This window comes from Aethalodelphis obliquidens, unplaced genomic scaffold (genome assembly GCF_003676395.1).
Source record: "Aethalodelphis obliquidens isolate GAN/ISIS:26980383/991018 unplaced genomic scaffold, ASM367639v1 scaffold2, whole genome shotgun sequence".
Taxonomy (NCBI): domain Eukaryota; kingdom Metazoa; phylum Chordata; class Mammalia; order Artiodactyla; family Delphinidae; genus Aethalodelphis; species Aethalodelphis obliquidens.
In genome coordinates, this window is record NW_020837946.1 from 1,343,324 (window position 1) to 1,367,336 (window position 24,013).

The window sequence follows — 24,013 nt, forward strand, 5'->3', positions numbered from 1 at the left end:
AGGGCACTGACCCTCAGAGCTGGAAGCAGCCCAGCTGGCCGGTCACCCCTGCTTTCAGCCAAACCGTGAAGGCATCAGATAGCATCAAAGACCCGCTTAGCGCTTTCATCACTTCTGTCAGTGGGATTCTCAACTCCAGGTTTTATTTTTCCAAAGCTTTTGGGCCGATGGTTTGACAAACAAGGAATTATCAGAGCTCCGGAGCACAGGGGACATGCAATCTCTGTGCAAATTCAAACCTCTCTATGTCCCATCAGAAACCAATCAGAGAGTAGAATAGAAAAACAGGTCGTGTTCAAAACCCCTACAGAAATATGTACTTAGAAACAGGCCTAAGAATAGCTTTCTGGGAAAGTCATAAAACTTTGCTGACAGATGTAAGGACCTGAAAAAATTGAGAGTGATGCCATGTAGGATGGCGGGAAGACTTCCTGTTCTAAACATGTTCATTCAGCCCCTGGTGAGCTTTTAAAATCAGTGCAGATTGAATTGAAATTCCACAATGTAATAGGAAAAAAGATCTTTCGTGGAACTTGACAAAGCGATTCTAAAATTCATATGGAAGTGTAAATTGCAAGCAATTTTAAGGTGGAAAAGCAAAGGAGTTTTGTTTTGTTTTTATTTTTTATTTCCTGTCCCACCAGCTGTGAAAGCACAAGCTGACAAGGGTGCCGGGTCAGGCACACAAGGACCAGGAGGCCGTTGACGTGCGTGAACCAGTGCTTAACAGAACCAGGGAGTGGGTGACAGCCGCTCACCCGAAATCGCTTGCAACACTGGGAAAGATGACATTCCTACCTCATACCATACATACAGATGGACGCCAGATATATTTATTAACGACTTAAATGTAAAGGCATCTGGAATTCTAAAATCATTTCTATAGAGGAGAGAATATGTCTGACGTTGATGTGTGGAAATCCTCCTTAAAAGAGAGACTCCACAGCAAAATGAAAAATATCGATCACATTTAGATTTATGACACAAGAGATCAAAAACTAAGCTAAAAAAATAAGCACAAACTGGATGAGATACTACTGATATCCAGGCAAAGATGAATGGCCCGGAATGTACCGAGAGACTGCGCCAGTGCCAAAGAGACAGACACACAGCCCAACAGAAAATGGCAAAACTGGGAATAGCAGTCTGCAGAGGAGAAGTACGAGTGACCGGTGAACACACAAACAGGGCTTTCCATCACCGGCAATCAGAGATGCAAACTGAAACAGCTCTTGTACAACGCAACGTGGTTGGCGATAGGAAAGTGTGCAACAGAGAAGGGTGTGTAAATCAACCGTGGGCACAGCTGCTTTGGAAGCAAGCTGGCATTGTCTTAAAAGCTACAGCTTACTTCCAATTCAACTCCTAGCTCTCCAGCCTAGAGAAACCCTCACGTTAAGTGTACTAGGATTCCTACGCGTTACAACATTGTTTATTTGAAAAAATCAAAACAAAACAGAGAACATCCAAACACCACAGAAGGGAGAACGAGCTGACCTGTCAGCCTTTTACACCATGGAACGTTCGGTGTCGTGAAAATCCTAAGATGGGCAGCTCCGAGACCCTCAAGGTAAGGCTGGGTGAAGACTGTGCGTCCTGGAGTCTTTATTGTAAACCTGGAGACGCCGCACCCGGGCAGACCAGGTCCCCCTGGCCAGCGGTCCTCTCCGACCCCTCACTGCCCCCTCCAGGCGGCCGCCTGCCGTCCTGCTCTCCTGTCCTCGCTGAGGCCCGCTCTTCTCATGGGGCCGGGCCTGGGGTCCCCACCCCTATGTCCATGAGGACACAGCCCAGGGACTTGGGCTCATCTCACTCCACAGGCGTTTGAGCGAGAGGATTTTCTCATCCACAGCTAAACGCTTTGCTGTTCTGGCTTCACTTTTATTCATTAGTTTCTGCTTTTTTTTTTTAAAGAATCTTCCTAAATTCAGAGGCAATATATTCCCTCTGAGATTCTCAAGCCATTGCCCTCTGGTGTGGTGTGCTGGCAAAGAAAGCCCCGAGCGTCTCCCATGGCTGGTTTCGGCCCATTTGCCAGACGCCGGGGGGCTGAAAGCAGCCCGTTACCCATCTGTCATAAAGCACAGTCTGATGCCAGCGGGGCGGGAGGGCTGGGGTCTCTGTCTGGGGGCCTCCAGGCTCATGGCGAGCTGGACCGCGCCTGCCGCGTGTCCAGGCAGCATCGTGCTGGGATGCGAACCGCACATTCCCTCCTGGGGCTGGAGGTCGGGTGTTGCAGCTGCATAACTCACGTCCTCAGGCCCTGGAGCCAGAGGTGACCTTGACTGTGGCCCAGCAGGAGGGTGACCTTGAGGTTCTGCTCTGTGCGCTGCTTGGCGCTGTCTCAGGTGGGTGCCCGCTAACTTCCCCGGGTGGGCTCAGCAGGGGGAGGGGTTGGATGCGGCCAGGGAGGGAGCCCCTCAGTCCCTGGGGCTGCCCACTGCCCACGGCCCCAGCCCATCCGGCCCTTCCGCCCTTCTCGGACAGTCACATGGAGGATCCCCAAGTGGAGGGCCCAGAGCTCAGCACAGCCCCAGGCTGGACCCTCGCTGCCCGCATGTGGGCAGAGCACTTCCGGCTGTCACTTCCTGGGGATGCCTCCCTGCCTCACTGGACCGTCCAAACCCGCCCAGCAGCCACGGTGCTCACTAGGCCCTTTGGGCACTTTCAGAGACCCCCATGCCCGTGGGAGCGCCCATTTAATGGGTTCTCTTGGAGTGCAGCCAATCTCTGGGGGCGCCGGGAACCACAGCTCTGATGCACTCCCCAGATCTCTTTGGTGAGAACTCCCTGGAGTTCTCTGTAAAATTCAGATTCCTGGGCCCCAGTCCAGACTAAGTCCACCCCTTCCTGGTTCTTGCTGTTTACACAGCTGTTCAACACCCTCCGCCTTCCCCACTAAACCTTACCCAGTTCTGACTTCGCTCAGCCCTGCATCCCAATGCCTGGCATATCGTCGGTGCTCAAGAGGTGTTTGTTGAATGAATAAATGACCTGGCTGTGACTTTCAGCGGTTACTTCTGCATTCATTTTCTCAAGTTGCAATATGGAGAAATTTCTGCCTCCTTTGCGGGGTAAAGGTGAATCTGCACGTGAAAGAGCGTCCTGCCCAGAGTCCTTAAGGTTTCACGAAGGGCATCAGCAGTGCTGATGGGCAGCTCGTGACCTGCACAGAGCAGCCTCACCGCCATCACCGGGAGCCTGCAGAGCTGTGGCACCTCCCACCAGCCGGCGCTGCCATGTCCGCATCTGCATGGATGACATTGCAGAGACCCCCGTGCTCAGCCCGCCAGCACGCGGGGCCCCAGGGCTGCTCCAAGGGGCTGGTGGTGAGGGGTCAGGCCAGGAGACCAGGCCTGGCTGGGGTGTGACCCTCCCCTCCGCCCTCCTAGCCCCAAGAGTCAGTGGCCGGTTTCCAGTGGCGGGAGAGGACGTGCAGCAGGGAGGGGGTCCTTTATCAGCGGGAGCAGCTCATCCGAGGGGCTAATCGCCCGTTTCCTGTGGGCCATTGATCCTCTAACGGCGTCTCCAGCTCCAGGCCAGCTGTCTGCCGTTCCAGGCGTTCACAGCCTTTGGAAAAATTTTAAGTTTTCATGGTATCAGCAGGAAAATAGGAAATGGCTTGGAAAAGGGGGCTACGTAAAACAATGGTTTAAGGAGGCCCCGCGTTGGATAAACAGTCCTGGTTGCCCTTTGGAATCTATGGATTTAAACACACACTCAGGAATGTGTGTTCTGTGCCGGGAGATAGACAACCTAGAAGCTAACCAGGCCAGCGCTGCTGCTTGGCGGAGCTGCTGGTTGACACAGGAGAGGCCGGCAGGGGGCCCCCAGCGGCTCTCCGACGCAGGGACTCAGCCTGGGGCCTCAGCCCAGCCGGGCCAGGCCGGCCGCCGGACAGGTGCGGAGCTCACCGGAGCCAAGCGTGAGCTGGAGAGCTGGAAGGTGCAGGGTTAGGGCTAACCCTGCGGGGGACTTGCTCTGCTGCCGGGGGAGCGGTGTCTCGCTGCCAGAGGGAGTGTGCGGGGGGCCCACCTATTCCTCTGGCCCATCGGCAGGCAAGCGGGCTCCAGGGTTGGTTCGGCGGTCTTCGGAGGAGGCTTCTGTGTGTTTCCACAGGAGTAGGGCATTTTGGAGTTAGGATCAAAGACACACTTACTGAAAGAGTAAAATACCCTGCAATTGGCCTGTGGGCTCTTTGGCAGTGAAAATGAGGCGCGGCTGGCACAGCTCGGGCTGAAGGTGACCCTGAATTAGCAATATGCTTAATTCTCATGATAATAACTGAGGCGCCTGAGCCCTCATCCTGGGCCGGGGCTGAGCTCTGCTTGCACTGCTGTATCTGACCCCTAGGCCTGCGCACAGGGCAGGGAAGGCACTGCAGCCACTTGGCTTCTGAGATGAATACGGGGATAGGCCCAGGGAGGGGAGAGAGCTGCCAGGGAGCTCGGCCCCTGAGGGAATGGGGGGGTCTTGCCAACCAACCCCCCCCCAGCTCCTTTTGTCACCAGGCCACCTTTGCCACGTGGTGGGTCCCAGGCTGAGTTCAAGGGGCATCTTGTCCAGTCTGAAAGCTGTGATCTGAGCACCGCCCCCATTTAGAACCAAATTGCTGCGTCTTGCAGGAGACGGGCTGACAGTTCTCGTGGGAGCAGAAGACTTTGCTGACAGTTCCAGGCTCCTTCTCTCTCGAGAGGACGATACAGCAAGACCTGCCCTCAGCCTGCCCTCCACCGAGCGTGCGCACCTGGTGGCCTCAGGCTACCTGCCTTCCCACGTCACATCCGTGAGTATCATGGGGAAATATCCGGCAACCATAACATCCAGGGCACTCTTGTTTTTAAGCTCACGGTGTCTTGCAAATAGAGCTTTGTAATATTTCTTGTCTGTTCTAAAGGTAGGTAGGTGGCCTTCAATATCCTTCTTCTCAAATAATTTTTTTTCTTGTTCTGGTGAAGAAACAAGGTAACAAACAGAAACTGAGGGCTTGCCTGAGCAGAGACACAACTGGATAAGCCCGGCTCTGCAGGCCAGGCCTCAACCTCTTGCTCAGAGATGAAGGAGCAACGGTTCACAGATCAAAGGACACAAAACAAGATGGATTAAGAAAAGAAAGAGGGATGTGCAGAAAAAGATTTTTAACAAGCAGTAAGATGACGAACACTCTTGCTTGGCAGTTGTGGCCCCGGGCCCTCTGTGGCCTGGGATTCCAGCCACACAGCAAGATCCCTCCTTCACGAAGCAGCTGTGCCACTCAGGGAGAATTTCCCCTGAGACTCAGAATAGCTCTCTGTGCCCTTCACCCTTTTCTCCACTTCCCTTTGGATTCTCAAGTACAGAGTCCAGCTGCTTCAGACTTTCAAATACTTGAAGACGCAAACGCACCTGAGTTTCCTTTTCCAGGATGAGTGTTTTCAGCTCTCTCATCAGGTCCTCACACGGCAGAGCCTCTAGACCTCTTCCCCTGCCCCATCCCAGGAGCTCTGGAAGGCCATAATGGCAGCCCTGCAGCCCCAGCTCACAGCTGGACTACACTGCCCAGCATCCCATGCTATTAGAGACTATACTTCCCAGTATCCAGTGTGGTTGGGGACTACAGTTCCCAGCATTCCACCTTGTTTGGGACTACACTTCCCAGCATCCTGTGCTTATAGAGGATGCTGTGTCTTGAGTTCTGGCCAAAGGAATGTGGGGGAGCCATTTTGGTTTCCTCCAGGCCTGGTCCAGGAAGACCCCACCTGTGTTCCTCCTCCATGTCTTTCCTTCCTCCCCTCCTGGGATAGAGACACCAGGGTGCTCTTGGAAGCCTCGTGTTCCAGATGGCAGCCCCTCCTTGGCTGGAGCCACCCCCGCCGCGACTTCCCTCCAATAGGTTGGTTTGTCTGTTACTGCACCCTCCTCCCTACTAGTGAACAAGGCCCCGTAGCCAGGGGGTGGCGGAAAGCCGTTGTCACCTATTCACCAAGACCTCCAGGTCGCTTCCAGATCTCCCCAAGGGATACACCCTAAGGTGCCATTGGCAATGGTGTCCTCACGGCACCGCTGAACCTTGATGAATCAGCACCCCTCCCCCCCCGACACGCCCTCCAGGTTGGCCTGCAAGCAGGACTGGCAGGGCTGGGAGGTGACCCTACGACAGCCTCTTCCACACAGCACGGCCGCAACAGCTCGTGTCCCTAGACTGGAACAAGCTGCAGTTGGGCCAGTGGGTAGATTACAGTTATTTCTCAAAACCAGCCGAAGGCCTAGCCGCAAACCGTGTAGGCTGTGGCTCCGAGGAGGAGGTGGTGGGAGGACAGCACCTCAGGTCCGCCGTCAGCCTCGCGGTAAGGCAGCCCCGTGCTCAGATGCACAGCCTTTCCCTAGAAGAACACAGCGCTCATTACTGGATTTTCTCTGGCATGAAAAGGAAGAGTTTTAAAAGAAGGAGAAGGTGCCAGTCGTTCACCAATCACAGAAAAGTAAGTAACGCAGCCCCCTTCCCTCCCCCTTCACCTCACACGACGTTAGCCCAACGTTAGGGCCGGTGACCTGGGGACACCTTTGATTTCCCATTAAGTGAAAATGAGAATTGTCTCGGGTGATGAATTATCTGGGCAATCCTGCCAGAAGCGAAGTCTGCTCAGGCTCAAAAAGAAAATAAAACACACGTGGCACCCCTGAGCGCGACCTGTTTGTGAGGGCTCGCTTTTCCCGCCTGGGCTGGCTCCCCTGGGTGGGCAGAGGATGAGGACAAAGGGCCAGGCCTCCCGGAGAGTCCAGCCTGGAGACGGAGACTGGAGGGCCATTCGAGAGCCCCTGGGTGTGCGCCTGGCTGGGACTGCGTGTTTGCGAGGGGAAAGGAGCACCCGGGACCAGCTCAGCTTTCCCAGCCTGGCCCTGCCCTTGCCCACACCTGTAGCCCCGCAGTCAGCGGCACCCTCCCCCTCCTCTGCTCCCAGGAGCCGGGTCGGCGGGGGGCGGGGACGGCGGACCTAGAGCGGGGCAGTGCGATGGGAGGGGGACAAATTCTGGGTCAACGCGGCATGGTGATGTTAGGGGAACCACTGACAGAAACCGCCCGTCCTGGCCGGGCCTCTTAGTAACCACTTGCATGAAACAGGAAGTCCTGGTAAGGAACTCGGAACTAACAAGCCACCACCGACCGGAAGAATTTGGGAAAGGTCAGAGGAGAGAGGAGACGCTAGTCCGTATGTCCTACCAACCAACCTCCCAGAGTCCTTCTCGCTGGAATCCGTCTCGCCTGAGCGAAGCGTGCACCACCAGGAAGGACCCTGAGTCAGAACGATTGGCCAGGGACAGTCCGGAAACTAACCCCATCACCGTAAAACCGGAGACTGTGAGCCACGTGGAGAGCAGTCCTCCTGGGTCCCCTCACCCTCCCGCTCGCCCCCCCGGGCGCCCCTGCCCAGTAGAGTCTCTCGCTTTGCCAGCACGTGTGTCTCCTCCGACGATTCAGTTCCGAGTGTTAGACGAGCCGTCTCCGGCCCTGGAAGGAGTTTCCCTACCTGCAGCAGTGACATTGGTGAGATCACCTTATAGAAAGGACCTCGGTGAGTCCCAACTCTCTGTTTTACACACGAACCATTTCAGAGCCCTGAGGGGTTTGTCCAAAGCCGCAGAGCCTGTGGGAGCTGGGGGTCAAAGCCCTGCCCTGGGCACAGCTGCTCCGGGCGGGCAGGGGCCTGAGCCTGGGCTTCCCAGGCTATGGGGTGAAGGGGCCACACGGGGAGGAACCAGGAGCTGGGTCTTTTCAGACCAAAGGAGATGGGCAGAGGTTTCGGTCTACCCTATAGGTGAGGGTGTGCAAGGTGGGCATGGCCACATGTTGTTTTTTTTTTTAAACATCTTTATTGGGGTATAATTGCTTTACAATGGTGTGTTAGTTTCTGCTTTATATCAAAGCGAATCAGTTATACATATGCATATGTTCCCATATCTCTTCCCTCTTGCGTCTCCCTCCCACCCTCCCTATCCCACCCCTCCAGGCGGTCACAAAGCACCGAGCTGATCTCCCTGTGCTATGCGGCTGCTTCCCACTAGCTATCTACCTTACGTTTGGTAGTGTATATATGTCCATGCCACTGTCTCACTTTGTCCCAGCTTACCCTTCCCCCTGCCCATATCCTCAAGTCCGTTCTCTAGTAGGTCTGTGTCTTTATTCCTGTTTCACCCCTAGGTTTTTCATGACATTTTTTTTCTTAGATTCCATATATATGTGTTAGCATACGGTATTTGTCTTTCTCTTTCTGACTTACTTCACTCTGTATGACAGACTCTAGGTCTATCCACCTCATTACAAATAACTCCATTTCATTTCTTTTTATGACTGAGTAATGTTCCATTGTATATATGTGCCACATCTTCTTTATCCATTCATCCGATGATGGGCACTTAGGTTGTTTCCATCTCCGGGCTATTGTAAATAGAGCTGCATTGAACATATTGGTACATGACTCTTTTTGAATTATGGTTTTCTCAGGGTATATTCCCAGTAGTGGGATTGCTGGGTCGTATGGTAGTTCTATTTGTAGTTTTTTAAGGAACCTCCGTACTGTTCTCCATAGTGGCTGTACCAATTCACATTCCCACCAGCAGTGCAGGAGGGTTCCCTTTTCTCCACACCCTCTCCAGCATTTATTGTTTCTAGATTTTTTGATGATGGCCATTCTGACTGGTGTGAGATGATACCTCATTGTAGTTTTGATTTGCATTTCTCTAATGATTAATGATGTTGAGCATTCTTTCACGTGTTTGTTGGCAGTCTGTATATCTTCTTTGGAGAAATGTCTATTTAGGTCTTCTGCCCATTTTTGGATTGGGTTGTTTGTTTTTTTGTTATTGAGCTGCATGAGCTGCTTGTAAATTTTGGAGATTAATCCTTTGTCAGTTGCTTCATTTGCAAATATTTTCTCCCGGTCTGAGGGTTGTCTTTTGGTCTTGTTTATGGTTTTGAGGACTGTCTCAGGACGGGACAGCTTGAGTGGCCTCCGGTGGTGGCCTGTGAGAGAGAGAGGGGCTGTGGCGAGTGGACACAGAGCTCACTCACCTGGGTCCTGTCCAGCCCGGCCGGGGCTCCCCTACGCCCCCAACTTCTCTCCCCACCCCACCCATGCTCCATTCCCTTGTCCCCTTCCCAGGGAGGGACTTAGTCTCCCCTTCCCAGATTGCTGCCCCACCCCTATTGGCGGCCTCCACTCCTTTGCCATCTGTGCCTCTGGCCCCCTGGGAACCCAAGTCGGGTGGGTGACAGGCTCGCCCGAGGGGCACTTGCTCATCCACGCGTCTGTTGATGACATCGGTGTGTTTCCAGGTTGGGGTTCCTAGGATCCCCCCCCACGTGTCTGTCTGGACATCACACCCATTCTCACGGGAGGACTCCTTGGGGTGGGCTTACTGGCTCCTAAGTGCGCTAGTTTCCCAGGGCAGCGTAGCAGGAGCCGCCAGCTGGTGCCTCACACCACAGAGTGCATTCCCGTGCCGTCTGGAGACCGGAGGGGCCGTGGGACTCTTTCCTTCCGAGGCTGCCGGGGAGAATCCGTCTGTGGCGTCCCTCTTGCGTCTGGGGTCTGCTCACACGCCTGTGCTCCTCGGCCCACGCCTCCATCTTCCTTCGCTCGGTGCTCTCCCGGGCGCCTGTCTGGGTTCGAACACCCTCCTTTTGTAAGAAATCAGTCCTGTTGCGTTAGAGGACACCCTGCTCCAGTGTGACCTCAGCCTACCTGATAACATCGACAGGGACCCTACTTCCAAATCAGGTCACCTTCTGAGGTACTGGGGGTTCCATATATGAACTTTGGCAGGGACACAGTTCAGCCCGCAGTGACCGAGTCGGTGAACTGACCCTTGTAGAGCTCTGACGATGAGCCCCATGAGGTGGCCTTCCTTGGTTTCCAGCCTCATAACATCTGAGGAGGCCGCCCTTGACCCATCCTCGTTGTCGCCTGCAGACCTCCTGACCAGCCCCTCTCCTGTTTCCCGGGGAATGTGGAGCCTGGCTCATCATCTCTCCATCAACACAGACACCATTCTCGGCGATTTGAGGCCCTCATGGGTCACATATTCACCATCCTAGCCCTGATCCCTCAACTTTCTCGGGATTATTGACCCTCGCCGTTTTTCAAGCAGACGTGCTCATGACCTTGAGCCATGTCTTGGCGTCACGCTGAAGCTTGAACCTGCAGCCACGTCTGTACTGCCGCCTCCTACCCTCTGCCTCCCTCATCCCCTCACTCTCCGACCCCTGCTCTGTGACCTGACCCAGAGGTCAGCTCCTGTGCTATTCAGGCTCTTTAGGTCACAGGTCACGGAAACCCAACTTAAATGGCTGGCTCACCTACCTGGCAAATCCAGGAACTGATGGCTGCAGGCGCGGCTGGGGCCCTGGGCTCAGGGGAGGCCGTCCGTTCTTTCCATGCCCCCCTCTCCTGTCGCCTTCCCTCTCTGTCTCAATTTGGACCGACTTTGTTCTTCAAGCAGGTGTCTCCACCTGGCTGCCAAGGTGGCCACCGGAGCCCAAGTCTGGATTCTTACTGCTTGTGATCTGGAAGAAAGAAGCAGACATTCCTTCTGGCAGAGTCCAAGTGTTAAATCTCACGGGAGGGCTCTGACAGACTGTGCTCGGCTCACGTGTGGTCACTGGATGGGCCACTGGCCCCAGGGGGCCAGCGTGGCGTGACCAACCCCACTGGTGCCGAGGGAGAGGTTGGCCCATCTCTGAGGGTCTGTCAGGTGAGGCTGTTCGGCTTCACCATTTTGACCAGAAGACATTTTCATCCTGAGAGAGTTTCTGACTCTGAGTTCACGCACCATCATTTAATCAGAATTACACCAGCAGCTGTTGAAGTCTGTCAGGGAAGCATTTTCTGAAGCTAATTCCATTAAGCCAGTTTAGTTCCTGGACCAACTTCTACACAGTGCAGTTAACCAGATTGTTCCCGTTTTTATTTTTCAGTGAAGATTTGATTCATCCATTTTTGTGTGTTTTTTTTGTTTTTGTTTTTAAACGATGTCTAATTTCAGGAATCGTATCTTCTGCTAATGAGTATTCTTTTGTGGCTATTACTTCCACGAAGCCAAATTTCTTGGGTAATTTGCACAGATCTAAATTCTGTTAAGGGGACTTCCCTGGCGGCCAAGTGGTGAGACTTAGCCTTCCACTGCAGAGGGTGTGCAGGTTCAATCCCTGATCAGGGAATTAAGATCCCACATGCCTCGGGGCCAAAAAACCAAAACGTAAAACAGAAACAATATTTTAAAAAATTCAATAAAGACTTTAAAACTGGTCCACATAAAAAAAATTAATAATAAATAAATAAATAGATAAATTTTGTTAAGAATTCGTTAAGAATTCTTCCGTCAGTCTAAATCTTAAAAGATTCAACGTGTATGTTTACATTCTGTCAGTTTCACTTTCTGTTAATTATTTCTAACAAGGCTCATTTCTTTCTGGTTCAATTTCATGGTTTTCAATATTAGCAATGATTTTTTTGTTCAATTTTTATCTATAATGACGTCTATCATAGGCAGCCTCAGTTTTTGTTGGCTTTCTTTTGTGTTATTTCTACCAATAACCTTAAATTTGAATTGGAAAAAAGTCCAAGACTTTGTGTTTCTTAGCTAGTCCTGAAAAAAGTGGCATGTAATTACCCCCGGATAATTGTTCTTGTCCGTGACTGAGTTTTATGGCTTATTCAGTTCCTTCATGAACTATGAATAACCATCTGTTACTTGACAGAACGAAGTGTTTGCCGTGAGGTCAGAATGTCTCCAGATAAACGCGGCAAATCAAGAGCAGCGTCTTGGTCCTTCCAGAGCCACGCAGGGCGGAGGGGAGAAGCCCTTTCCCGAGAGAAGCTGTCCGCTGCTCCTACAAGGAAGGTGATGGGAAAAATGCTTGGAAATACAATGAAAAATTACATGGTCTTGTTCATCCGTCTCCCGACGTCTCTCCTCCCCTCAGGCCTTTGCTACTTTCATCCGGTGTCACCCACTGCACCCCTGTGTCCTCTACTGTCCCCGGACTTCTCGTTCCCCAGAGTCATTATGAAGGGACTTCTTAAAGATGGAGGACTGAACCAACACTCCCCTCTGTGCTGCCAACTGAAAAAAAATGTACAACCTTAAAGTCGAGAATTATGTTTTATTCAGCGGACAAAACTGAGGCCTTTCGCCTGGGACACAGCATCTCAGATAGCTCTGAGGGACTGCTCCAAAGAGACAAGGGTTGCGGGGAGGATATAGAGGAGATTTCGCAACAAAAACCAGGTTGTTGGGACATCAAAAGATTACTGTTAATGAAAGAAAACCAGACATCTCAAGTTAAGGAACTTAGTGCTTTTCTATTATGGGAAGATGCAAGAGTCTGGGCTCACTGAAATCACCCCTTTAATATGCACCTTAGCTCTCCGGGGCCAGCGTCCTGTGCTTCTCATCCTGCGTCTCCTCAGGGTGCGCCGTCGGGAGTGGCTGCAGCGGCTGATGAGTAGCTGTACTTGGCAGTGGGCAGCTCGTCTGACTTCATCCTGAGTTCCCTCAGGGCTCACCGTCGGGGTGGCTGCAATGTGATGGCTTGATGGCCACAACATCCTTTGTTTCCTGATATGGCAGCAACATTTTTCATGCACAAAACCCACTCCCAATGCTGCCCTGTCCACTAGTGCCTGTATCCCATGCTCCCCTTTCCTACTCACCCCCTCAGGATGCTGACCACAGCTGGAGAAGATGCAAAGGCCACCACTTGGTGCCCAGTAGAGGCTGCAACCCCAGCTGTGGCCCCAGGGCTGCACAGGATTCTTTGTCCCTGCCTCTCCTGTCCCTCTGCCCAGGCACCTCCTGACCCCCTCCCCTCCCTCTCCTCAGAGGCCCTGAGTCCACACTTCTCAGAGCAGACAGCTGTCAGGGGGGGGTCCCTGCCCACCTTCCTGCAGCTGCACTTCATCTTCTTTGGGGTGAAGACCCATCCCCCCCGCCGTCCTGGATCCCTCCCTCTGCCTCTTTAAGGACCACCCCCACTGAGGACCACTTGTTTCTGCTGTGTTCTGTCCCTTGCAGGGGGCTGGCCCTCCCGAGGCTCCTCTGACCCTGCTGTCTCCAGGCTCTGCCTCCTGCCCCCACCCCTGACTCTCAGAGCCTCTCTGACTCTGTCTTCTCCTCTCTCCTGGACCTGCCACTCTGAAGGATGCTCCTTCTCTTGCAGCCTCCCACCTGGATGTGGACCTCCTGCCTCTTTGCTCTAAACCTCTCCACACTTCCGCCAGCTCCACCCCTTCCCAACTTCAGCCTCGGATCCCAGATTTTCATCTCGGGTAGGACACCTGCTTGCCCGGGAGGGGAGCTCCGTTCCAGAACCTTCCGTCTGTCCCGCATCCCCAGGCCCTGCCCAGAAAGGTGGCCCAGCACGTGGGCACCCAGGGTCTGGCCTGTCCCTGCCTGTGGCTGCTTCCCACTCAGATGATGGGTGGGTCCCCAGGGCTCTCTGCGTCCACCTTCCCTCCCCACCCAGACTGGCCAAGTCCTGAAGCCAAGCACCACCACTTCCTGGCCCAGCAGTGCCCCTGGCTGGCCCGGCGTCCAGCTCAAAGGAGGAGGAGGGATGATGTGCACAAGCTCAGCTGGCCTTCCATCCACCAGCCAGCCCCTCCTGCTGCTGCTGGGGGAGGTCTGAGGGCGAGGGCCCTGGCCTCCACTCCCCTAGAGGTGGGCGCTGCCACATTAAACCTCAGGTGAAGGGTGTCGGGTGGGATGGAGCAGGGCAAGTGTTTCTTGACCTTGAGCTTGGGGAGAGAAGGCAGAAGGCGGTTGGTCCATCTGTCCCAGCTGCTTAAATGTTACCTGGTTTGTTGCAGGCCCTGACTGTCTGACGGCCCCCCGGAGCTCCAGGTCTGCCCGGAACACTCTGATGTGGGCTGGACGGCTGCACAGACCTGCTGCTGTCTCCTTGGGCCCTGGGCTCTCTCCTCTGGGTCGGGACTTGGGCTCCAGTGTCCCAGGCAAACAGCCTAGTCATGAGCACTGTGTTCCTCCCTGCCTCACACTGGGGGTAGTGACAGTCCTGACCCTGGTACCTGGTGGACCGAGTGAGCGAATGAAATACTGAAACACTTCCCGTAGAAACTGGCACGCGTACAATCCTGCGTGGTCCATTCTGCAGTAATTGTTCATGTTTCGTGGGCCCGCTGTTAGATGCAGGCTCGTAAAGGTACTGACAGGTGTGCTTCCTTCTCATCACGATACGCTCTGATGCCTGTTCTGTACCGTCATGGTCACGGCTGAAGTTAAGGAGGTGGTGAGCACAGTCACACCCTGGTCAGCAGACGTCTCTCCTGTCCCTGACTCCACTGTTCTCGGCCACCGTGGTCCCTGTCCTTGGCCATTGTGATGTCCTCCAAACAACGCCCATGGGAGCATCTTGGTCCCTCCCTGAGGCGTCTCCAAGGTGACCTGGTCAGACCCCTCCACTCTCTTGGTCCTTTCCTTCCCTGTACGAGTTTCCTGTCCCTGGAAGCCATCCCTTGAACTTTGGGATACTCGCTGGGGTGCCGTGACCTCACAGTGATGTGGACTGATTTCCACGTTGTCACCATCCTTTACCAGCCCCTCGTTCGATCGTGGAATCACCCCCTTCTGGCTACCTGGGGGCCTCTCAGAACGTCCCCTCCTCGTAGTTTGCTCATGGATCCAAGCCCACTGAGCTGGAGATGGAGCTAAAGCCCCAGGTTTCTACTTTCAGGGTGTAGATAACCTAGAAAACTAGAGGATGGTCACAAGGGACAGGGATTTGGCAAAGGTGTAATCAGACCCCAGCCAGGACCCCAACCTGGTGGGAACTGAGTCTTGGAGGAAGAGTAAATGTGGCCAAGGAAAGGACAGGGGGAAGGAGCACCTTTCTAGGCGGTGGGGGGAAGAGGAGGGTGGAGAGGGGAGGAAGGTCGTGGGGAAGGTCAGGGCACCGAGAGGGAGAGGGGCACCAGGAGACCCGGTCAGACCCGCTTTGGGTGGGGTTTCTCTTCCAGAAAGAAATTGGAATTCCAAAAGAAGGGGAGAGAGGGTTCAGGAGATGCACCGGTCACCTCCCAGACTCACGATAACCATTTCGCGAGCTGCAAATGAGACCATGTCCCACCAGGGTCTCCTGGAGTGAATTCGGGAAGCTCCTTCTAGTGTGTTTCTGAGGATGACTCTCAAAGGACACCCTGACACCTGGCTGGTGTCGCTGGTCTAGGACTCGGTCCATAGCTAGGTCTCGTGGTCACTACTGACACCTTCTGTGTCACTTTGGTCAAGGAGGGTGGCCAACTGCATGGGGCGCACCTGTGCCCCTTGCACGCCTGAGAAAGTTGCTGGTGAGGGAGGTGCGGGGCCGCACACGCACGTGCAGACACACGGCTGGGGCTTTGCTTTTGCAAGTGGAGATTTTGACAGACCTTGCTCTCATGCTGGATTTTAAATTAGATTCTTTTATTGCAACTGCAAGTGGAAAATAATACACCCCTGGAACGTTATTAGCTAAACCTTCCACAGTAATAAATCTGTGTGCTAATGGTTTGTTTCTGCGCTGTTTGGTTGCCATGGTGACAGGCTGCATTAACTAATAAGTTTGTTTTGAGAATTTTAACACCGGGTTGCCAAATGCTCTTTCTGCAGCAAGGGCTTAAGCTTTTACGGTTCTCTATGGGATTAACTTGGACTCAGTGTCCTTCGAGCTCTGAAACACAGCCAGAGCCCCATCCACAAACACGACTCGGAAAGTGTGAGATGCGCCTCTGTAAACATGCATGAAATAACGGTACTCTGGGGACGCCACGGAAAGGGGGAGAGCCAGCAGGACTGTGCCCGTGGTCTTGGCTTTCTGGAGCACAGTTCAGAGCAGGGACGTCTCGGTGACAGACAGGGAGGCCAGGCGTCTCTCCTGGATGTCTGACGAGAGTGTGAGCCTCTCATCAAGGGGACCGGTGCTTCCTGTCCCCACCTCACTCCCACCCGCTGCCCGGAGAGGCCCCGAGGCAGAGGCAGCCGCTGAGATGGTGGGGCAGGGGCCACGGGGTACCCAGCCAGGGGCTGACCCTTGAGAGGGAGGTGACATGCAGGCCGGGTCTGCTATGTCTGAAGCTCCAAGGGGGGCGCTGCTTATTCCCAGGACGTGTGGGGCGGCGAGGGGACTGTCTAAGCCAGGAGGCTTGCTGGGCCCTGCCGGCCTGGTTACAACCTGCTCTGGGCCCTTGGGGCTTCCCTGGTGGTCCAGTGGCTTAGAATCCGCCTTCCAAAGCAGGGAACGTGGATTTCCTGGTCAGGGAACTAAGATCCCGAATGTCACAGAGCAGCTAAGCCCGTGCGCCGCAACTAGAGACAAACCCTCTCGCCACAGCGAAGAGCCCACTTACCTCGACGAAGGAGCCCGTGTGCTGCAACTAACACCCGGCGCGGCCAAAATAAAGAAAGAAACAAAGGGGGAGAAAGCGCTCTGTGGGCCTGAGGGTCCCTCTGTAAAGGAGGGACTTCTTCATCCCTGGGTGGGAGCTTCGGGGCCTGACACTGGACATGGGCTCTGCCCTCACGGTGCTGCCGTGTCCTCTGCTGACTCGCCCGTGCTTTGTTCCTGTTAATGATCCTGCTTGGACGACACCTGCCAAGTCCTGGCCAGGGAGGGGTGCCTGCAAACAGGTCCCCGCCACCCCGTCCCCGCTCTCCTCTCGGCCCTGCCGGACTCTCACCCCGGAGCCTGGGGACGCGGTCCAGGACCCGCCCCGCACGCGGTGGGAGGTGAGCGGACCTCACGCGGCTGGGCCCGTCCCCAGGCTCCTCCTTTCCAGTGGGAGTCTGGCAGGGGACAGCAGCCCTCTCACGTCACGTCACCATGCACCCCAGAGCCCTCTTGGCGCCCCGATGCTGAGATTCCACGGACTGGAGCACCCGCTCTTCGTGAGGGATTGTCCCAGAGGCTGAAGGCTCCATTCGCCGAGGGTGCTGTCTGTGGCTCTAAGAATGGGGAATAATTAACTAATTTAAAGTCCGTGCTCAGCGCTGGTCTAGGAGCTGGTAAAGCTGGAGGACAGGGCAGGCCATGTGCTGCTCCAAGGGAGCCCGGATCCCAGCGACTATGTAACAAGCGAGTGAGTGATCGATACAGAATCCCAGGTGGTGGTGCCAGGAGGAGGCCAGTCTGGGTGGGGCTGGCGGGTGATGGAGAAGACCTGCTGCAGCGGGCAGACCCAGGGGCTCGGGCGAGGACGCATGTCGAGGGCTCCCTCGGTGCCGGGGTGGAAGCACAGAGCAGGTGCTCAGAAAGCAGGGCCGTCGGCAGGTGGGGAGGTGACTCTGCCGGTTGTGGAACCTGCCGCTCAGAAGAGGCAGCGGCTCCTCCAGCAGCTGGCGGAGACGGCCGCCGCCCTGCCTCCCTGTGAAGGATGGCCTTGGCCTCAGCTAACAGGAGGGAAAGGGACATTGCAGAACACCTGGATGACCCCGTGACATCAGGGTGGGGCAAGGCCCGTCGGTTTCAAGAGTCTGGAGCTCTTCAGATGCATTTGGAAAATCGTTTATCCCACTTAATCTACCCTCAAAAACTGTGGAGCCTTGGCCAACTCACTGGAGGCCTCTGCACCTCAGTTCCCTCGACTGTAAAATGGGTTGGTAATAGCCCCTCCCACATAGGAAGATGGTGGCTATTTAAAGAGTTACTTTGCACAGAGCACTGAGGGCACTACCCTGCCTTGGGCAGGGCTCACGCTGTTAATGGTTGAGTCAGGTACCGCTTGCAGTAACAAATCGCCCCAGAATGGAGTGGCTTAAAATAGCAATCGTTTTATTATCATCTCCCACCATTCGTGTGGGTGAGGGATTTAGGCAAGACACAGCTGGGTGGCTTGTCTCCACTCCACTGTATTTGGGGCCCCAGCCGAGAAGACTTGGAGGTCTTCACGCTGAGCCGGTAGCGGGTAGGACAGTCCTCTGCAGACTCTGCCCTTTGAGAGGGTGTGGGAGGGACATAGCAGCAGCAGCCCCTGGCCCATCACAGCTCTGAAATCCAGCCAGGCACTTGCCAGGGCCTTGGTTACACTCAGTCCTGCAGGAAGGAGGGCCAGCATCCCAGGCTGGGGACTTGGGAGGCCATGGAAAGTCACGGCCTGGTGGAGGGAAAGGGTTGGCCACAGAGGGAGGCGGAGGCCCTCAGGGTTCTCTCCGTTCATTCATCCATTCATTCATTCAACAAAACTGTGGAGATCCCGAGTGGTTGATGAATGGGGGAAAGTCAGGGCCACGAAGAACGAGGTGGTGGAAGGGGAAGCAAAGCCAGGTCACAGGAAGCTTGCATGTCAGGGGGGGCATTTGGGACCCTGAGGGCATAGGAGCCGCCCAGGGTTTGGGGCCGTGGTCCAGCACCCATTCCTCTTTCAGAAAAGTCCCCCTGCAGCTGGAGGGAGGGGAGACGGATGGGAAAGCAAGGAGCCCTGGGACCTGGGCCTGGCATTTGCAAGAGCCCTGCCTGGGGATGTGGAGGGGCAGATACTAGGGATGGGAGGATGGTAGGCATTGACATTTGATGGGATATGGGGAGGGGGAGAAGGGAAGGGAGAGGAGTCCTGGAGGCCCCACATGAGCCTTGCATGGTGGGACCATTGGCCAAAAGAGGGTAGGAACGGGAGCGAGAAAGAAGTTGTTTGCAGGGAAAATGGTGATCTCAGGTTTGGACAAGCAAAGTGTGACATCAGAGGGAGAATAGAGGTGGGTGGGGATGTGTCCGTGAGATTGACTGAAAGACGTAGGAGCAGGGCTGAGATGTTGAGATTGTCTCAACCAGCAAAAGTTTCCATTATTGCCTACTCTCCTGTCTTCCAGGGTGTGCAAATGGTCATATCGTATGATGGTGAGTTTAGAAGAAGCATTGTAACACATTTTTGTCTATAATTAATTTTGGAATTTTTACAGTGGGGTGTGTGCGTGTGTGGGTGTGCGCGCGTGTGTGTGCCTGGAATGGAACTTGTTCCTGCTTTCGGTGTCATTTCTAGAAGTGACTTACATGAATGTTTGTAATTATTCCAGACAAGGAAACTGATAACAGTACAGAAACACTTTATCACCAAAGCATATCTTTTTCTATTAGCACCACTGTTATGGACTGAACGTTTGTGTCTCCCCCAAATGCATGTGTCAAGGTCCTAACCCCCAAAGTGGTGGTATTTGGGAGGTGATTGGGGTTGGATGAAATCATGAGGGTGGGGCCTCTGATGGGATTGGTGCCTTTATCAGAAGAGGACGAAAGGTTTCTCCATCTCTCTCTTTTTCCCCTAAAGCACCACAGAAAGGAGTAAGTCTTTTCAAGGCAATAACATTTGGAAATTACTTCTGTGATTTAAAAAAAAAATGCATAGAAACTAAACATGGCAAATGTAAGGACCCCAAGGTCCCTCTAACGTGGGCAAGTTTGGGGTTGACGCAAACAGCCCTGCACAGCTGTGCGCGTTGCATTACACGGCCTGTGCAGCATCAAAACCTATATTCAAGCTGATGTACTCGGTAAAAGGAAGGACAAAGGCGTCAGAACTGCATCTGTCCACAAAGTGTAAAGTGTTAGCAGTAGATGGGCTCTGAAAGCATCTGGTCCGGCCCCTTCGCTTGATAGAAAGGCCGGGCTCAGTGAAGACCACCCACTCACCCACCAGTCAGCGGAGCCACGGGCAGCCCTGCCCAGCTCCGTGCCATCCCCGGTGGGCAAAGGAGGCTTGGAGGCCTGGGTGACTCCCCGGGGGGTGCCCGTGACCCCACACAGCTGGGTGGTGGGGAAGAAGTCAAGTCCAGACCGTTGATCATGGACCCCAGGCAGCAGGGGTGGGGGAGACATACCACAACTGTGAAATGGAAACGCCTTTCTTTTTAGAGGAGAAAATCCATTTGTAGCTCTTTTCTGACCAGATTGTGATGCCCCTGCCAGCAGGTCTGAGGGAAGCCTGAGCTCTTCCAAATTCTAAGGCGCTTCACTGTTTCCTAACGTCAAGAATTCCTTGACTCCACTTCAGAGCACCTGCAGGTGCCAATTCTGCTTAGCGTTAAGCCTCTGACCAGATTTATTTGGCTGGTTTGCAGTTTCTGCGTCTCTTCCAAGGGGATGAGTGTGTATCTCTGCTCAGAGGCCCACGGAGAGTTCAAGGGGTCCCCCTACATCCAGCAGGCCTTTCCACAGGCCTGGTTTCCCTTGGGGGGTGCGGAGAAGAGCCTGGAAGCACTGTCACGGACAGAAGGGAGAGCAGGGGAGGGCGGCCTGGTCCTGGGGCCCCAGCTGGGCTTTGTTCCCTCTGAGCCAGACTCAGCTTCCAGGGACCGGAGGCAGTGAGGAAAGCGAAGATCCCTTCTCCTCTGGGAAGGGCCTGTCTTGACGGACGCAGGGCAGGGCCGCAGTGGGACCGACGGGAATCCTTCTGCTGCACGGCATCCAGCTGAGGCCACACGGGGCCTGCAATCACCTCTCAGCATCTGAAGGAGGCGAAGCCCACTGTTGCCGACTTCGAAGCTATTTATAACCTCTTGCATTTTCATAAAGCTTTCTGTGTGGGAGCCAGGCTGCTTCGGGTGGTGACAGAGATTCCTGGCTCAACCAAACTGGTCAGGCTCCCGAACCTTCTCCTGGGCCCATCTGTGCACTTCCCTATAAACTCCAGCTTTAATAGGACCCTGCTTGGTCAGTTTCACCAAACCCCCCTGCCTTCCACATCTGGTCACCCTCTATATGGGATCGGGACCCTCTCACCCCACCCCCCCACCCCCGGGAATGTCTGCCCTCCCTGGCCTGCAAGACTCCTGTAGGGTTGGTTTAGCCAGACCCCCCTCACCCCTGATGTTTCCTTTTATGACTTTCCATCCACTGACCCTCACCCCGCTTCTCAGCTATAAATCCTCACGTGTCCGCACCGTATTCCGAATTGGGCCCAGGTCTGTACCGAGGTCTCTTTTCCCCTATTGGGATAATTCCTGAAGAACATCTGCTCTTACAGCTTTAACTACTGTCCAGCTCTGGGTGTAAGAGCGCAAAGCTCGGGCCCAGCAATTGTCTGCGCTTCCGTGGGGTCAGACCTGGACCGCAGCCCGGTGTCCCTGACTCCCTGGCCCAGGGGCTTCGAGTGCGGGCACCGCCCTGGGGAGTGCTTGGGTGATGGGACATCTCAGCTGAGCCGTGAGCCGGGGTGGCACCTTGTGGAACGGGAGAGAAGGGAAGAAGGAGCAGAGGGTCCAGAGCAGAGGGACAGGTGGTGAGGACAGGAGGAAGGAGTGGGTGGGACTCAGGCAGGACTAGGGTGGGCTACTGACGCCCCCCAGGCCCTTTCCGGAGAAGAGACCCCCAATCACGGCCCTGCTCTCCGTGTGGACGGACCCTTGCTCCCCCTGTGTGGTCCGTGGATGAGCATATCAGCCTCGCCTGGGAGCTTGTGAGAAATGCAGACACTCGGGCCCCACGCCAGCCTCCAGAATCAGGACGCCATCTTCACAAGGCCCCAGGCATGCTGGGCCCCTGGAGTCTGCCGGGCTCTGCTCGAGAGGGAGCGCAAGGGTGGGGGAGCCTTTGCGGCTCCCAGGGCTGAAGCCTTCTCCAGCAGTCCTGGCTGCACCTCCTGAGCTAGAATCCCACCAAGGCCCTTAAGTTCACTTGGTCTCTATCTGTGTTTGAAGCACGTTTGCTCTGTTCACCTGTTTTACATAATCACAGGGGACACTGATGCAAAGCGACTTGATACTCAACCAGGGAAAAGCTTTCCCGAATGGAATTTGTTTTTGTCTGTTTCCCACAGGCAGCTGTCAGGGCACCAAGCCTCGCATTCCTGACTGTGTCCAAGTTAGATCACCTTACTTTCAAGGGCCAAGGCATCTGGACAAAGGTCCAGCCTGCAGAACTAGCTGCAGGAAAAAAGGGCTAAACTTGCATTTGACTCATCTCAAGATCACTGGGTTTCAGGGGACTCACACTGTCCCATATACAGGCCTGCAGGTGAGGACTGGAGACCGACTCTGCCCCACAAAGCTGGTCTGCAGCACACGGGAATTTCCTGGGTTGATTCGAGAGCACATATTGTGAAACAGGGAGACTGTTAATTCCACATAACAAAGAGAGTCACTGAAGTGCACAGGAAAGAAGCGAGTATTTGTTGAAACTATTTTCTTCCGAACATCATGACATCACATTTGACTTTGCCACAAGTAAGTGAACAGACCACATTCAAATTTTTAAGATCAGAAAACTCATTCTCAGAAGTCATGTTCCTAAATGCCCGCTTTTCCATCCATCCATCCACCATCCATCCATCCATCCATCCACCATCCATCCATCCATCCATCCATCCTTCCATCCATCCACCCAACCAACCACCATCCATCCATCCATCCATCCATCCACCATCCATCCATCCATCCGTCCTTCCATCCATCCACCCATCCAACCACCCACCCATCCACCATCCACCCATCCATCCATCCATCCACCCACCCTTCCAACCATCCATCCATCCATCCATCCACCCATCCATCCTTCCACCCATCCACCCATCCATCTATCCACCCACCCTTCCAACCATCCATCCATCCACCCATCCACCATCCACCCATCCATCCATCCATCTATCCACCCACCCTTCCAACCATCCACCCATCCATCCATCCTTCCATCCATCTATCCACCCACGCTTCCATCCATCCATCCATCCATCCATCCATCTATCCATCCACCCATCCTTCTATCCATCCATCCATCCTTCCAGCCATCCACCCTCCATCCATCAATCCAATATTTTTGACAATGTCTCTGTGGCTTATGGAAACAAAATGGCTACAGGTATTCATTGCTCCTGTCACTCAGGTACAAGAAACATATTTAATTTTTATTTCTAAGGGAAACAATATGTGTTTCAAGTGTCTACATTCACTAAGTTTGGCGAGGAACCCAATACTGGGTAATTTTCTTCACAACGCCTTTCCCATTCCCCGCAACGTTTTACCAGAGCCCCAAGGCTACTGCTGCCAGTATTCTTTGCCCAGGTCTGCTTTTCTTTCAGAGGAAATCAAAGTTGCTCCTCTCGCGCAGTGCCAAGCTTTAAATTGGGGCTTTGGTCAGGGCGCCCATGGCCATGACACTTGGTTCCCAGGCACCGCAGGCACCGATAACCCCCGTCTGAAGGCTGCTGCCCCCAGGTATGCTCCAGGTGCATGAGACGGACCCCACCAGCCCCCGTTGTTCCTGTTCCAGACTCCCCGGCTGAGGGTGATGGCCGTGTGATGAAGCATCCTTCGAATGGTTACACACCAGTAGACAAGTGGACCAAGCGCCAGGCAGGGGACACTGACGAGCAGGTGTCCCCGCCCTGGAGGGAACCTTCCATCGCGAAGGTAGCTCAGGAAGTGCCCGAGAGTAAAGAGACGTGGCAGGTGTGATCACCTGTCACTGCTCAGTCCCTCCCCTCACCCCACTGGCTGAGTGAGGCCCGGACTCCAGGGATGGGAGGAGGAGTGGGGCTGCCTTTGGAGACTCTGTACAGACCTGACACCTGGACACACGGACCTAGGCCCGGGACACAAGACCCCAAACTCAAGGACATCAGGTGGGACTTAGGTGGGGAGGGATTAGATTAACCCCCAGGGAGATGCCTTACAACAAAAAGACAAACAAAAAGTCACCAGTTGAACGTTTGTTTCAAATGTTTCCGTTTGTGGATGCAGAACAAAAAGGGCCCTTAGAGACTGTCCCGTGTCCCCTGATTCCATGACTCCTGCAGGTTTTACGATGATGCCTCAGGGCTGGTTGCAGGAAGTGGAAAAAGATTATAGGGGACACTGTGTCCTCATGGTTTTTTCCTGTATTTATTTATTTCTTTTTCTATTCACCGAGTAAGATGATGCTCATTATAAAATTCAAAGATTCCTCGCCAAAAATGGAAAAAAGAAGAAAAACCATAATCCTCAAAATAATAAGAAAAATTCTCGAATAGAACCATGTCAGAGGAGCAAACCCGTTAGCAATTAAACTGTAATGAAA

General features: G+C 54.2%; 1 protein-coding gene and 1 long non-coding RNA gene across 2 annotated transcripts; both read left to right on the plus strand.

The window, feature by feature from the left end:
* The first annotated feature begins 686 nt into the window (after positions 1–686).
* LOC113624396 (uncharacterized) lies at positions 687–2,993 on the plus strand. Its single transcript, XR_003434323.1, has 3 exons — positions 687–1,570; positions 2,261–2,348; positions 2,488–2,993. It is a non-coding gene; the product is annotated as an uncharacterized LOC113624396 (long non-coding RNA).
* A 2,778-nt stretch (positions 2,994–5,771) lies between these two features.
* Positions 5,772–12,579, plus strand: LOC113624399 (uncharacterized). Its single transcript, XM_027114153.1, has 3 exons — positions 5,772–6,461; positions 7,103–7,553; positions 11,738–12,579. The coding sequence occupies exons 1-3, from the start codon at positions 6,348–6,350 to the stop codon at positions 12,124–12,126; spliced, it is 954 nt and encodes a 317-aa protein (XP_026969954.1). The 5' UTR covers positions 5,772–6,347; the 3' UTR covers positions 12,127–12,579.
* The last annotated feature ends 11,434 nt before the right edge of the window (positions 12,580–24,013 follow it).

Excerpts from the sequence above, each read along its gene's own strand:
- LOC113624399 (XM_027114153.1), top strand. The coding sequence starts at position 6,348 with ATGCACAGCCTTTCCCTAGAAGAACACAGCGCTCATTACTGGATTTTC. Across the intron at positions 6,462-7,102 it reads CGTTCACCAATCACAGAAAA|GAAGTCCTGGTAAGGAACTC; the intron begins GTAAGTAACGCA and ends TGCATGAAACAG. Across the intron at positions 7,554-11,737 it reads ACCTTATAGAAAGGACCTCG|AACGAAGTGTTTGCCGTGAG; the intron begins GTGAGTCCCAAC and ends GTTACTTGACAG.